The 13,091-nt window shown below is 40.2% G+C and overlaps 2 protein-coding genes across 7 annotated transcripts in view; both read left to right on the forward strand.

Moving 5' to 3' along the window:
• The window catches only part of LOC127530970 (proteoglycan 4-like), a 50,252-nt gene that overhangs the window by 23,700 nt on the left and 13,461 nt on the right, over positions 1-13,091 (forward strand). The gene's annotated exons all lie outside the window — the stretch shown is intronic.
• slc25a46 (solute carrier family 25 member 46) overlaps positions 6,803-13,091 on the forward strand; it is a 46,584-nt gene continuing 40,295 nt past the window's right edge. Inside the window, exons 1-6 of one of the 6 annotated variants that reach the window (XM_051938838.1) lie at positions 6,806-7,295; positions 7,845-7,887; positions 8,037-8,094; positions 8,215-8,292; positions 8,625-8,725; positions 8,838-8,894. In XM_051938838.1, coding sequence (XP_051794798.1) covers positions 7,025-7,295; positions 7,845-7,887; positions 8,037-8,094; positions 8,215-8,292; positions 8,625-8,725; positions 8,838-8,894 — 608 coding nt within the window. In that variant the 5' untranslated portion in view covers positions 6,806-7,024. Of the gene's footprint in view, positions 7,296-7,844; positions 7,888-8,036; positions 8,095-8,214; positions 8,293-8,624; positions 8,726-8,837; positions 8,895-13,091 lie in introns of all 6 variants that reach the window. The other 5 variants (XM_051938839.1, XM_051938840.1, XM_051938843.1 and 2 more) reach the window with 5 other exon arrangements.

A 13,091-nucleotide genomic window follows, 5' to 3' on the forward strand; every position in this document is an offset into this window, starting at 1 on the left:
CCCCAAAACATTACTGAGCCTCCTCCATGTTTCACCGTAGGGACAGTGTTCTTTTCTTCGTATGCTTGGTTTTTGAGTCTATGAACATAGAGTTGATGTGCCTTACCAAAAAGCTCCAGTTTGGTCTCATCTGTCCAAAGGACATTCTCCCAGAAGCTTTGTGGCTTGTCAACATGCATTTTTGCAAATTCCAGTCTGGCTTTTTTATGAGTTTTTTTCAGCAGTGGTGTCCTCCTTGGTCGTCTCCCATGAAGTCCACTTTGGCTCAAACAACGACGAATGGTGCGGTCTGACACTGATGTACCTTGGCCTTGGAGTTCACCTTTAATTTCTTTGGAGGTTGCTCTGGGCTCTTTGGATACAATTCCAACGATCCGTCTCTTCAATTTGTCGTCAATTTTCCTCTTGCGGCCACGTCCAGGGAGGTTGGCTACTGTCCCGTGGGTCTTGAACTTCTGAATAATATGAGCCACTGTTGTCACAGGAACTTCAAGCTGTTTAGAGATGGTCTTATAGCCTTTACCTTTAAGATGTTTGTCTATCATTTTTTTTCGGATGTCCTGGGACAATTCTCTCCTTCGCTTTCTGTTGTCCATGTTCAGTGTGGTACACACCTTTTCACCAAACAGCAGGATGACTACTTGTCTCCCTTTAAATAGGCAGACTGACTGATTATGAGTTTGGAAACACCTGTGATGTCAATTAAATGACACACCTGAGTTAATCATGTCACTCTGGTCAAATAGTTTTCAATCTTTTATAGAGGTACCATCATTTTTGTCCAGGCCTGTTTCATTAGTTTTTTTTTTTTAAAATAATTATGTTAATCAACAATTCAAAAGTGATGGCTGTTTTTGATTATTTAATTTTCAATAAATTTTTATTTATTGTTACTTTTGTGAGTTTCAAGTGATTTCAGTGAGAATTGTGGGTTTTTCCTTCTTTAACTGAGGGGTACCAACAATTTTGTCCACGTGTGTAAAATGCAACACAAAGTGCTTCACAAAATAAAAGAATAAAACAACAGAGAGAATAAAAAACATAGTAAAACCAACAATATCACGCTTCCAGATATATATACACATGCGCTCACACACACACTCACAAAACATACACACACATACACACAACACGGTGCTGAGACACGGCAGGGCACTGAGGAACCATGTGGGGAAACACCTACGACAACGACGACAACAGTCGTTGAGCTCCATTAGCACCGACTCTGAATAATCTTTCTGTTAACATGTCTGTAATATACTTGAGCTTCACCCATTGACTGTATAAATAAGGCTTCACCGAACTACCGCATCCTCTGATTTCTGGCGCTCTAGGAGCCTATTTGTTGCACTGATTGGTTGTATACCTACCCAATTGCTGCAGAGTGATTTGATAGACAACCTTTTAGCCCGCCTCCCTCCCTGTCGAGAGTTTTTTTTTTTATTTAATTGAAACAAAGCAGCATCAACAGTCGTACAAGAGGTACGAAGAGTAACAAAAAAGACATACAAGATAGAAAGAAAAAAGAGTTAAAAAAAAGGTAACAAAATAACAGGAGTCTGTCTGCATGAATGTCCAATGGTTAGCGGTTGTCCATGAGTTTGATATCTTCAATCATGTTAAACAGTTTTACAGCAGTCCGCCCTTTCATATTCTTCAGTGATGAGAAGAATAGAGACGTCTCTTTATGAAACACACCAAAAATGGGTCTACATTTCAGAAATCTACATTTGTGTAAGAAAAATGTCCCTAATATTACAATGACATTCCCTAACATGTGAGGCAAAAAGTTATTAATTACAAATCCATACAAAATATTTTGACATTCAAAAGCAGGAGTTGGTACATAGTTAGATAAGCAGTGATGTACGTCATCCCTAAAGGCTTCAGAATACACACATTCATAGAATAAGTGATCTGTAGTTTCAGTGTGTTCATTACAAAAGGAGCAGTTTTTATTTTCACAACCAAATCGTTTGCTTAAAAAATCAGCTGAGGGATAAATTCTATTCATAATTTTGAAATGATTTTCTTTCATTTTGGGGGCAACAGGAAATTTGAAGAATTTAGATCTTAAAATTTGAGCGTCTTTTTTGGAGAAAAAAATTAGAATTGAGTTTCTCAATGATGGATTTGGGAAAATGACTTTATTGAATATATTTCTAAGAACAAAGTCGGTAAGTTTGGAATCATTCAGCCTCATTCAGCATGAGCGATGGGAGATTTGCCTGAATTTTGTTTTTATGTAAGTCTGATGCCATTAAGACTGCCTGAGGTATTGCTTTAATTACGTGGTTATATTGGCGTTTGTCATTTTTATTAAATTTGGTACTGAGATTTTAAAAAGTTAGCATTTTTCCAGAGCAGTCCAGTAAATGCATCACAGACCAGATTCCTTTATCAAACCAACTTTGTTGAAATATAGATTTGTGTTTATGTAGAACATATCTACAGTTCCAAAATGGGCTCATATGGGACTGAAATTCTGCTTGTAAATTAATCTCCAGTATAATAGAGTCTGCTGATGAAATGAAGACATTTTGATTGGAAGCTTATTTAGGTCATAATCACATTTAAGTAGGAACTCGATTCCTCCTAATTTTGTGAAAATTTCATTTGGGATGTGAAACCAGAATAGTTTGGGTTGTTTAAGAAAGTGTGTCAACCAGTTTATTTTGATGGTTCCAGTCTATGGCTTTTACACCACCCTCCTCATGTTCCTTAACCTTAGTACCTTTTTTAATGTAATGTGTTTTCCCTTTCCAAATGAAGTTAAACATAGTTTGATTAACTGCTTTGATAGCATCTTTAGGTATGGATAAGGAATGAATCTGGAAATGCGTTCCATTTTAGTGAGAAAAGTTCTTCCTATGATAGAGATGTCTCTCTGAGACCATGAATTTAGATGAGTTTTAGATTTTTCTACACAGTTCCATATATTAAGCTTGGATAATTGGTCGTTATCTTTAGTGATATATACACCCAAGTATTTCATTGTTGTCTTTACAGGAATGTTATGAATGGCTGACAGATCGCAATCATGAATAGGTCATAATTCACATTTACTAAAGTTTAATTTTAAACCAGAAGCTTTAGAGAAAAAATGACCAGAATCAAGGATTTTTGGTAGTTGATCAGAGTTTTTCATGAATATGGCTGCATCATCAGCCAACTGACTGATGGTTAGTTGTTTCCCTAGAATATTTAATTTGTCAAAATCAGATTTTTTCATTAGAATCGATAGCATCTCAGCTGCTGCAATGAATAATAAGGGTGAGATAGGGCAGCCCTGCTTTATTCCCTTATTAACTGAAAATCTAGGGGAAGTGCCCTGTGGTAGTATTACGGTGCTGTTAGTGTCCGTATATATCAATTTTACAAAATCTATAAAGTAATTTCCAAAGCCTAGCATTTCTAGTGTTTTAAACATGAACTGGTGCTCTAACATATCAAAAGCTTTAAAGAAATAAAATAAAACCGTTGTCGTTAATTAAATCCTTGTAGTCAATCAAGTCCAGAATAAGTCGTGTATTGTTGTGAATCGAACCTTAATGAATCCAGACTGAGTTTCTGATATAATGTCAGTGATACCTGTTCTAAGTCTGTTGGCAAATACATGAGTTAACATTTTGTAATCGTTGTCCAATAGAGTGATTGGTCCAAGGTTGTCAGTTAGTTTTGGATCCTTACCAGGTTTGGAGATTAAGCTAATAACACCTTGTTTCATAGTATTTGGTAAGATTAAAGTTGTTAAGATCTCTTTTAGCAGACTGAAAAATAAGTCTTTTAGATTAACCCAGAAGTGTCTAAAATGAGTTGTTAAGCCGTCAGAGTCTGGTGGTTTATCGAGTGATAAGCATTTTAGAGCTTTTTCAGCTGCATCCATTCTAATCTCTGCGTCACAGATTGTTCTAAAACACTCATCAACCTTAGGTATTTGTTCAGCAATAGACTCCAAAAACTTGTCTGTGTCTCTTTGTGAACAGGAGGAAGAGTTGGCTATAAAACTGAAAGATTTCTTTGGAGATCTGAATAGGATCATCACATTCTTCACCATCGATTACTAAAGTTTTGATTGCATTTCTTTCTTGTCTTCTTTTTTCTAGTCTGCAGAAACATGCTGAGCTTCTCTCTCCTTCCTCAATCCACTTTGCTCTGGACCTGATAAAGGCTCCTTTGGTTGGTTGATGTAAATGTTGTCCAAGGAAGAGTGCAGTAAGATTCATTTTTGTTTTTCTTGTTCACTCAAAGAATGTTTATTGCAAGTATTATGAATTTCTTGTATAATATCAATTTCTTTTTGTTTATTGGCTCGGTTTATAATTTGGCTATAAGATATGGATATCTGACGTATTTTATATTTTAGAAATTCCCATTTTTCACTGTAACATTGAAGTGCAGTATCTTTGGAGATATCTTCTATAGTTCTTATTACATCCTGACAGTAGTGTTCATTTTTTAAAAGATTTGAATTAAATTTCCAACAGCCTTTATTCCTCCTACTAGCATTTATCGGGGAAATAGTTAATTTAACCATACAATGGTCTGTAAGCGCTGCAGCAGTAACTGAGCAGTTGATCTTAAGAGCAGGTGTAAATTCAGAAACAAGCCAAAAGTCTAATCTGGATTTGATGGTTCCATCTGGTTTGAACCATGTAAAGATTTGTTTGTCTGGATTTTGTATTCGCCATGTCGTTTAGTTGGAAATCATTACAGAATTGTGACAAAGTGCAATTAAATTGATGATTTTGAAATGTTGAGGGCTGCCTGTTAAGCCATTCATCCATTACCATATTATAATCTCCACCTAGAATAATTTTACAGTTAATATAAGTTTGAGATAGTTCTGTCAGTATGTTAGTTCTGTAATCAATAGTTTATTCTGGCTGAGGTTATTATAACCATAAAGGTTTCCTAGAATCAAGAATTGGTTGCTTGTTTCAAAAATGTAAATTATCCAGTGATCTGAAGAATCCTTTTTTGTAGAAATAACTTTTCCAGGAAAGTTATGTAGGAGTATGGCGACCCCTGCCGACCTATTTGTGCCATGACTCAAGTATATTTTTTCACCCCATTGGTTGGACCATATTTTCTCAGCTGTGGGTTTCCTGAATTAAATAGCAATGTGCTTTTTCATTTTTGAGAAATAAAAACGTAGCTTTTCTCTTAATAGAGTCTCTCAAACCCCTAACATTTAGAGAAACAGAAGGAAAAGTTGCACTGAACAAAGACATAAATAAAGGATAGAGTAATAAAAGAAAAAGTGTTTAGTGAGTTTTGGGTGTTAAGTATAGAATAATGAGCCCCTTGAATAAACTGGTAAGTTATTAACTCATAACTGTAATTCTAACTTCCATATAATGTAGCAATAGCTTACATGTTATGTTTTTCCTATAGCATTGAAAAAAATAGAAATAAATTCTGCAGAGAATGTAAACTTTGTAATATAAGAAAGTGACAGTTTAAAATAAACTGACCTTCATATATTTACCTGGGAAAGCTAGTAAAAAGGTAGTAAAAAGGTAGTAAAAACATAGTGCAACCAAGTGTGAACAGTTTTAAAGGATAGCTGCTGTTAAAGTGCAACTCTCAAAAGAATGTATTTTAACCTTGAGAACATGTCCATAAGAACTTTACTAACTAGTAATAACAGTCTAGCCCAAACTTAATTGAGTCAGTATTTTATATTTCAACCTTTTTTCCATCGATGTATCCCACATGGCCCCTGAACCAGACACTTTTCCCATCAGCGCGGGCTTGATCCATCTTTGGCCATGCTGCAGCTCGGGTCTCCCTGTCAGCTTTGCACAAGTCTTGTTTGAATCTGATTCCGGCTTCTTTGCAGAATTTTGAATTTTTGGTCATCCTCCAAAATTCCTCACGACGGTATCGCATGACAAACTGGACAATCACCTGGCGGTTTCTTCCATTCTCTCGTTTTCCTAGGCGATGAACGCTGTCAACAATGGTTCCCATGGTGGCTGCCCACTGCGGTGCGAGTTGTGACAGAATGTGGATAACCTCCTCACGGATTTGTTCATCGTCTTTTTCCTTTATTCCGTGTATCTTGAGATTCCACCGCCTCTTGTACCTTTTACAACTCAGTGACCCTCTCTTTTAGCTCCTTGTTTTCTTGAACAAGTCCGGGGATGTCTTTATCAAACTTCTGTATTTTGTTTTGGCATTCCTTTATATCAGCGGTGTTTATTTCAACAAGCCGAGTGATGCTAGCTACCATGGTGGCGGTTTCTCTTAGCTGTATCCCGAAACCATCCACTTTATCGGTTAGCTTAGCAATAGCTTCAATCAGGTTATCGTAGGACTGTTCTTGAGCTGTCTTCATCCTAGCCACTGGTGGTGCACCCGTTTTTGTTGGAGTGGCAGGTGGGTTCTTTCTCTTACCAGCAAGGCTTGCAGAAGTGTCCATCGGAACGTAATCGTGATCTGTAGTAGCAGCGTTAGCAGTTAGCTTAGGGCTAGCGCTCGGTTTCCCGCCGGACATCGTTTTTAACTTCAAATGAGTTTACCGGGGCAGTTTCTTGCGTTCGAGCACAACAGGCAACTATACCTTTCTTGCAGTTGCTGTTCTGCAAATATTTTCAGTCTGAGTATGAGTTAACGTTCAAATTTCGGGGCTGAGGAGTGCAGGCTTAGAAGAGCGAGCTGATCACTGCCGCCATCCCCCGGAAGTCCCTGTCGAGAGTTCCTTGACCCTTGTGTCTTCAGAGCTGGGTGTAGCGCGGCTAGGCTAGACATAAAATAGATCAGACTTCCACCTCAACTGTCAGCACACAGCTCAAATTCGTTTGACGGTCCTCACACCTCTTGGGGGCAGCACCGAGCTACGCCTACAGGCCGCTGCAGTGCAGAAGAAGCGGCAGGTGGATGCTTTGCTGCGGGTCAAACTGAACAGGACAGTCGTTCCTCCACCGGACCGCTCTACGCCCATTTTGATGCCCGCCTCTGACGTCCGTTAGCCGGATCTCAGCCACGGTCCTCCTGGCCTCTGTCCTCCGACCCTCTGATGGCTTCCAGGCGGCCGGACAGCTTCGACGGGCTCGGCTACCGGGGCCGTGACGACCCGCTGTACGGAGCCAGTTACCCGGCTCGGAGCGCCGGCGCTCCCGCAGAGCTGCACCACCACCACTGGGTCACCACGCCGCCGGACATCCCCGGCAGCCGCAACCTGCACCCCGGAGAGCGGACGCCGTTGCACGACGAGCCTCTGGGAGAGCCCGGAGGTCTCGGAGCCGTGTCCGGCTGGGACGCCCCGCAGCCCGGACTCCCGCCTACTGGTAGGTCGGTGTGTAGGCGCGGAGGTGTTAGCTCACAGGCTAATGATAGAATGGAAGTTAATGGAGAAAGCTAACGGTCATATTAGCTGGCAGGCTAACAACATCTGCAAGCTAACTGTTAGCTCGCAGGCTAACCACAGGTCAAAGTAAATATTAACTAAACAGAGAATGTTTAAAAACGGACTAAATGAGACTAACTGCTGGTTAGCCGGGATGCTAATGGCAGAATAGGGGCTCTATAAACCAGGTTAGGTAGTTAGCAGGCTAGGTAATTAGCAGGCTAATTAGCAGAGTTTTGTTTGCTTTTTGCCAGCGAAGCTAACAGTTGGCCACTAAACTAATAAGCTAAGTTGTTATTTCAGGTTTTGTACTGTTAATTTAGGTCTTTTCTTGTCTCAGCTTTGAGTTTTACTCTTTAGATTTCTTAATTTATTGGATTATTTTTTCTTTTAAAGATGCACAGCTGATCAATCAACCGTGAAGTCAATAATCAATAACATCTGTGATTGTTTCTGCTTTAATGTGAATAAACTTTGTTTCTTGTTGCAGAGCAGCTCAACCGATTCGCTGGCTTTGGAATCGGACTGGTGAGGTAGGAGTCACCTGATCGTTCAGGAAGCTGTACTTCATAAAACACACATTAATGTGAAGCTGAGATACAACAACTGCTACTGTTTGTGTGTTGTTTGTTGTTTTTCTTGTATTGTGTGTATTCTGATATTTTTTAATGGTGTGTTCCAGTCTGTTCACGGAGAACGTTCTCTCCCATCCCTGCATCGTGTTCCGCAGACAGTGTCAGGTATCGGCTGCTTCTTATCGATAACTGATCAATATCTGCTGATTGATTTCTGATTGGTTCCTGTTCTTTCTGGACAGCTGTGTTTGACCTGTGCTGCTCTCTGATTGGCTGTTTCCTCAGGTGAACTACCACGCCCGCTGCTACCACCTGACTCCGTTCAGCGCCGTGGCCGTCATGTACTCCATCAGCAAGGCTCAGGTAGCGATCAATAACCTGCAGCTCACCCCCTGGTCTGCATTTAATCACAACAAAACATCACACCTATCAATCGCTTATTGATCTGCATCAATAAAACATCAGATCTATCAATCACTTATTGATCTGCATCAATAAATCTCCCCAGATGGATCAATAAAGAACGTTAGGATCAATATTTACTCATTAATTATTAATAGAAGCTGTATCTGATGAACACTCAGTTAATCAGTAAAATAATCAATGCTGTGATCAGATATCAATACTATTGATTGTTTAGTGATCAGATATGAATAATGATCAGTTATTGATCGGATATGAATGTTTTTGATCAGGGAGTGAAGGCTCTATGGAAGGGGTTGGGCAGCACCTTCATCGTTCACGGCATCACTCTGGGAGCTGAAGGCATCATTAGCGAGTTCACGCCGTTACCACGGTAACCACTGAATACTATTGTTCTTGTAGTAATCCCAGCCTAGTACTACAGTAGTGTTGCAGTAGTATTCCAGTAGTACTACAGTACTCTAACCAGATGTTTCCTCTCTCAGTGAACTTCCTCATCGGTGGAGCTGGAAGCAGCTCGCTGGACATTTACTGCTCAAAGGGTCAGTTCACCTCCTACCTACTAGAACCTACTAGAACGTACTGCTCTGCTGTTGGTGGTGCTGTTGTTTATGTTGTTTATGTTCTTGTTGTTCTACTGTTGTTCTATCAGTCTCTCCAGGAATTCGCGATGTTGCGATCGTGCAATTTCACGTGAAATCAACCAATCTCTGCAAATTTTGTGCCTCCTTGCAGTTTTGTCCAATCACTGCAACTTTCCTGCAACTTTGTCCCGCCTCCCGTGAGTTCCACCAATCATAGCAGCTCCCAGTACAAAACCTAATGCACGTACATCACCGAATTCACTTCCTGTTTATGGTTTGAAGATGCAGACGTGTGATACTAATGTCTCTCATTTACCAACAAAAATTACTGCTGCAGACCGTGATAAACAATTAATTCACTGATGTTCTTCACCAAAGCGGAGCTAAACTGTTTTACAACCGTGCAATACTGTGGTGGAATACAAAAAAGGAAAAAGCTCATCCATTGATACACACTTTTTTTTAAAAATCATGAAACGTATTAGAACGGCTGAAATGATCAGACAACAGACCACATAAATCACCATGATGGAAACTGTTGCATCCAGATCTGTTAGAGCACTGAAAGAATGAGGTAAATTATATTATTTATTCCACCAAAGAACACGGCAGAGTTATGTGACGATCAGCGTGTGTGAATCCTTCCTCTGTTACCAACATCACTCAGAAACAGACTCAGGGATTTAAATGAAGTTTTCAGGGTCGGTCAGAAATGACACAAGGACCAAATGATTAGACTTCAGCAGTGATACGGCTTAAAGTTTGGATCCACGGATTTGTTAAGGATTTCCCATTGAGGTAGCAGCACGGCGTCTGATAGCAGCACGGTAACCATGGCAACAAGTGAACGCTACCTCAGCAGTCTGCTGACGATCACAGGATTGTGATCCTACAACAATCTACCACTGTGGACGTATCGGAAATGACACAAGGAACAGTTGATTAAATTGTGGGGTGTTTCTGAGTCCCATCAATTCCCGTCGCCAGCTACATATTTAGGTCACGTGATTCAGTATGTAAACATGCAGAACACACACCTGTGTTCAGCGCGAAGTCAAGTAATGAACAGTCTTGGTGGAAGACTGCGCTCTCTGTTCTTGTTAATTGACGTGACAAGCCGTGAGCGTGTGTGTGTGAACACGTGTGTGCCAGGAAGTGAAATTAACTCTTTAAGCCACTGACAGATATGTCCAAATATTATTCATTCAATAGTAAATTAGCATTTTGTGCTGCAAATCTACCAACCACTTTATGTTAAACTATTATCTGGCTGCTAATGTCCCACCGTGGTGTGCCAGCTTTTGTGTAAATGGGTTGGAGAGTTAAAGAATTAATTTTGGGATAAATATTGTCAATTACAGTGTTGAAACGTTCTACAAGCTGGAAAAAATGCAGCTTTTTAGCAGTTGTCACTGTCTCCCGCAATTTCATCACAACAAATAAGCTTAAAACATCACAACTTTTATCGCAGTTTTTTTAGAAAAGCTGCCGTGAATTCCGGCATTTTCTGCCACAACAATCACGAAAAACGCCCGCAAAATCCTGGAGGGACTGACTAGTGTTACTGTTCTACTGGTGGTGGTGGTGTTGTTCTACTGGTGTTGTTGTTGTTGTTCTCCTGTTGTTGTTGTTCTCCTGTTGTTGTTGTTCTACTGGTGTTGTTGTTCTCTTCTTGTTGTTGTTTTTCTACTGGTGGTGTTGTTCTCTTCTTGTTGTTGTTCTGCTGGTGTTGTTGTTGTTGTTGTTCTACTGGTGGTGTTGTTCTCCTGTTGTTGTTGTTCTCCTGTTGTTGTTCTGTTGTTCTCCTGTTGTTGTTCTCCTGTTGTTGTTCTCCTGTTGTTGTTGTTGTTCTCCTGTTGTTGTTGTTGTTGTTCTCCTGTTGTTGTTGTTGTTGTTGTTCTCCTGTTGTTGTTCTCCTGTTGTTGTTGTTGTTGTTGTTCTCCTGTTGTTGTTGTTGTTGTTCTCCTGTTGTTGTTGTTCTACTGGTGTTGTTGTTCTACTGGTGTTGTTGTTCTCTTCTTGTTGTTGTTCTGCTGGTGTTGTTGTTGTTGTTCTACTGGTGGTGTTCTCCTGTTGTTGTTCTCCTGTTGTTGTTGTTGTTGTTCTCCTGTTGTTGTTTTTCTACTGGTGGTGTTGTTCTACTGGTGTTGTTGTTCTCTTCTTGTTGTTGTTTTTCTACTGGTGGTGTTGTTCTCTTCTTGTTGTTGTTCTGCTGGTGGTGTTGTTGTTGTTCTACTGGTGGTGTTGTTCTCCTGGTGTTGTTCTCCTGTTGTTGTTCTGTTGTTGTTGTTCACCTGTTGTTGTTCTGTTGTTCTCCTGTTGTTGTTCTCCTGTTGTTGTTGTTCTCCTGTTGTTGTTGTTGTTCTCCTGTTGTTGTTCTCCTGTTTGTTGTTCTCCTGTTGTTGTTCTCCTGTTGTTGTTGTTGTTCTGTTGTTGTTGTTCTCCTGTTGTTCTCCTGTTGTTGTTGTTGTTGTTGTTCTCCTGTTGTTGTTGTTGTTGTTGTTCTCCTGTTGTTGTTGTTGTTGTTCTCCTGTTGTTGTTGTTGTTCTCCTGTTGTTGTTCTCCTGTTGTTGTTCTTCCTGTTGTTGTTCTCCTGTTGTTGTTCTCCTGTTGTTGTTGTTGTTCTCCTGTTGTTGTTCTCCTGTTGTTGTTGTTGTTGTTCTCCTGTTGTTGTTGTCTCCTGTTGTTGTTGTTGTTCTGTTGTTGTTCTCCTGTTGTTGTTGTTCTCCTGTTGTTGTTGTTGTTCTCCTGTTGTTGTTGTTCTCCTGTTGTTGTTGTTGTTTTTCTACTGGTGTTGTTGTTCTACTGGTGTTGTTGTTTTCTTCTTGTTGTTGTTCTGCTGGTGGTGGTGTTGTTGTTCTACTGGTGGTGTTGTTCTCCTGGTGTTGTTCTCTTGTTGTTGTTGTTCTCCTGTTGTTGTTCTCCTGTTGTTGTTGTTGTTCTCCCTGTTGTTGTTTTTGTTCTCCTGTTGTTGTTCTCCTGTTGTTGTTCTCCTGTTGTTGTTGTTGTTGTTGTTGTTCTCCTGTTGTTCGTTCTCCCCTTGTTGTTGTGTTGTTCTCCCTGTTTGTTGTTGTTGTTGTTTCTCCTGTTGTTGTTCTCTCACCTGCTTGTTTTGTTCTCCTGTTGTTGGTTGTTCTCTCTGTTGTTGTTTCGTTCTCCTCCTCCCTGTTGTATGTTGTTGTTGTTCTCCTGTTGTTGGTTCTCACTGTTGTTGTTGTCTGTTCTCCCTGTTTGTGTTTTTCTACCTGGTGTGTTGTTCTACTGGTGTTGTTGTTCTCTTCTTGTTGTTGTTTTTCTACTGGTGGTGTTGTTCTCTTCTTGTTGTTGTTCTGCTGGTGTGTGTTGTTGTTCTACTGGTGGTGTTGTTCTCCTGTGTTGTTCTGTTGTTCTCCTGTTGTTGTTCTCCTGTTGTTGTTGTTTCTCCTGTTGTTGTTGTTGTTCTCCGTGTTGTTGTTCTCCTGTTGTTGTTGTTCTCCTGTTGTTGTTTTCCTGTTGTTGTTCTCCTGTTGTTGTTCTCCTGTTGTTGTTGTTCTGTTTGTTGTTGTTCTCCTGTTGTTGTTGTTCTCCTGTTTGTTGTTGTTCTCCTGTTGTTGTGTTGTTCTCCTGTTGTTGTTGTTCTTTCTGTTGTTGTTGTTGTTCTCCTGTTGTTGTTCTCCTGTTGTTGTTGTTGTTGTTGTTCTCCTGTTGTTGTTGTTGTTGTTTTTCTACTGGTGTTGTTGTTCTACTGGTGTTGTTGTTCTCTTCTTGTTGTTGTTTTTCTACTGGTGGTGTTGTTCTCTTCTTGTTGTTGTTCTGCTGGTGGTGTTGTTGTTGTTCTACTGGTGGTGTTGTTCTCCTGGTGTTGTTCTCCTGTTGTTGTTCTCCTGTTGTTGTTCTGTTGTTCTCCTGTTGTTGTTCTCCTGTTGTTGTTCTCCTGTTGTTGTTGTTCTCCTGTTGTTGTTGTTGTTGTTGTTCTCCTGTTGTTGTTCTCCTGTTGTTGTTGTTCTCCTGTTGTTGTTGTTGTTCTGTTGTTGTTGTTCTCCTGTTGTTGTTCTCCTGTTGTTGTTGTTGTCCTGTTGTTGTTGTTCTGTTGTTGTTGTTGTCCTGTTGTTGTTGTTCTCCTGTTGTTGTTGTTGTTCTCCTGTTGTTGTTGTTGTCCTGTTGTTGTTGTTCTCC

Source organism: Acanthochromis polyacanthus, chromosome 18, assembly GCF_021347895.1.
Source record: "Acanthochromis polyacanthus isolate Apoly-LR-REF ecotype Palm Island chromosome 18, KAUST_Apoly_ChrSc, whole genome shotgun sequence".
In the NCBI taxonomy this organism is placed as follows: domain Eukaryota; kingdom Metazoa; phylum Chordata; class Actinopteri; family Pomacentridae; genus Acanthochromis; species Acanthochromis polyacanthus.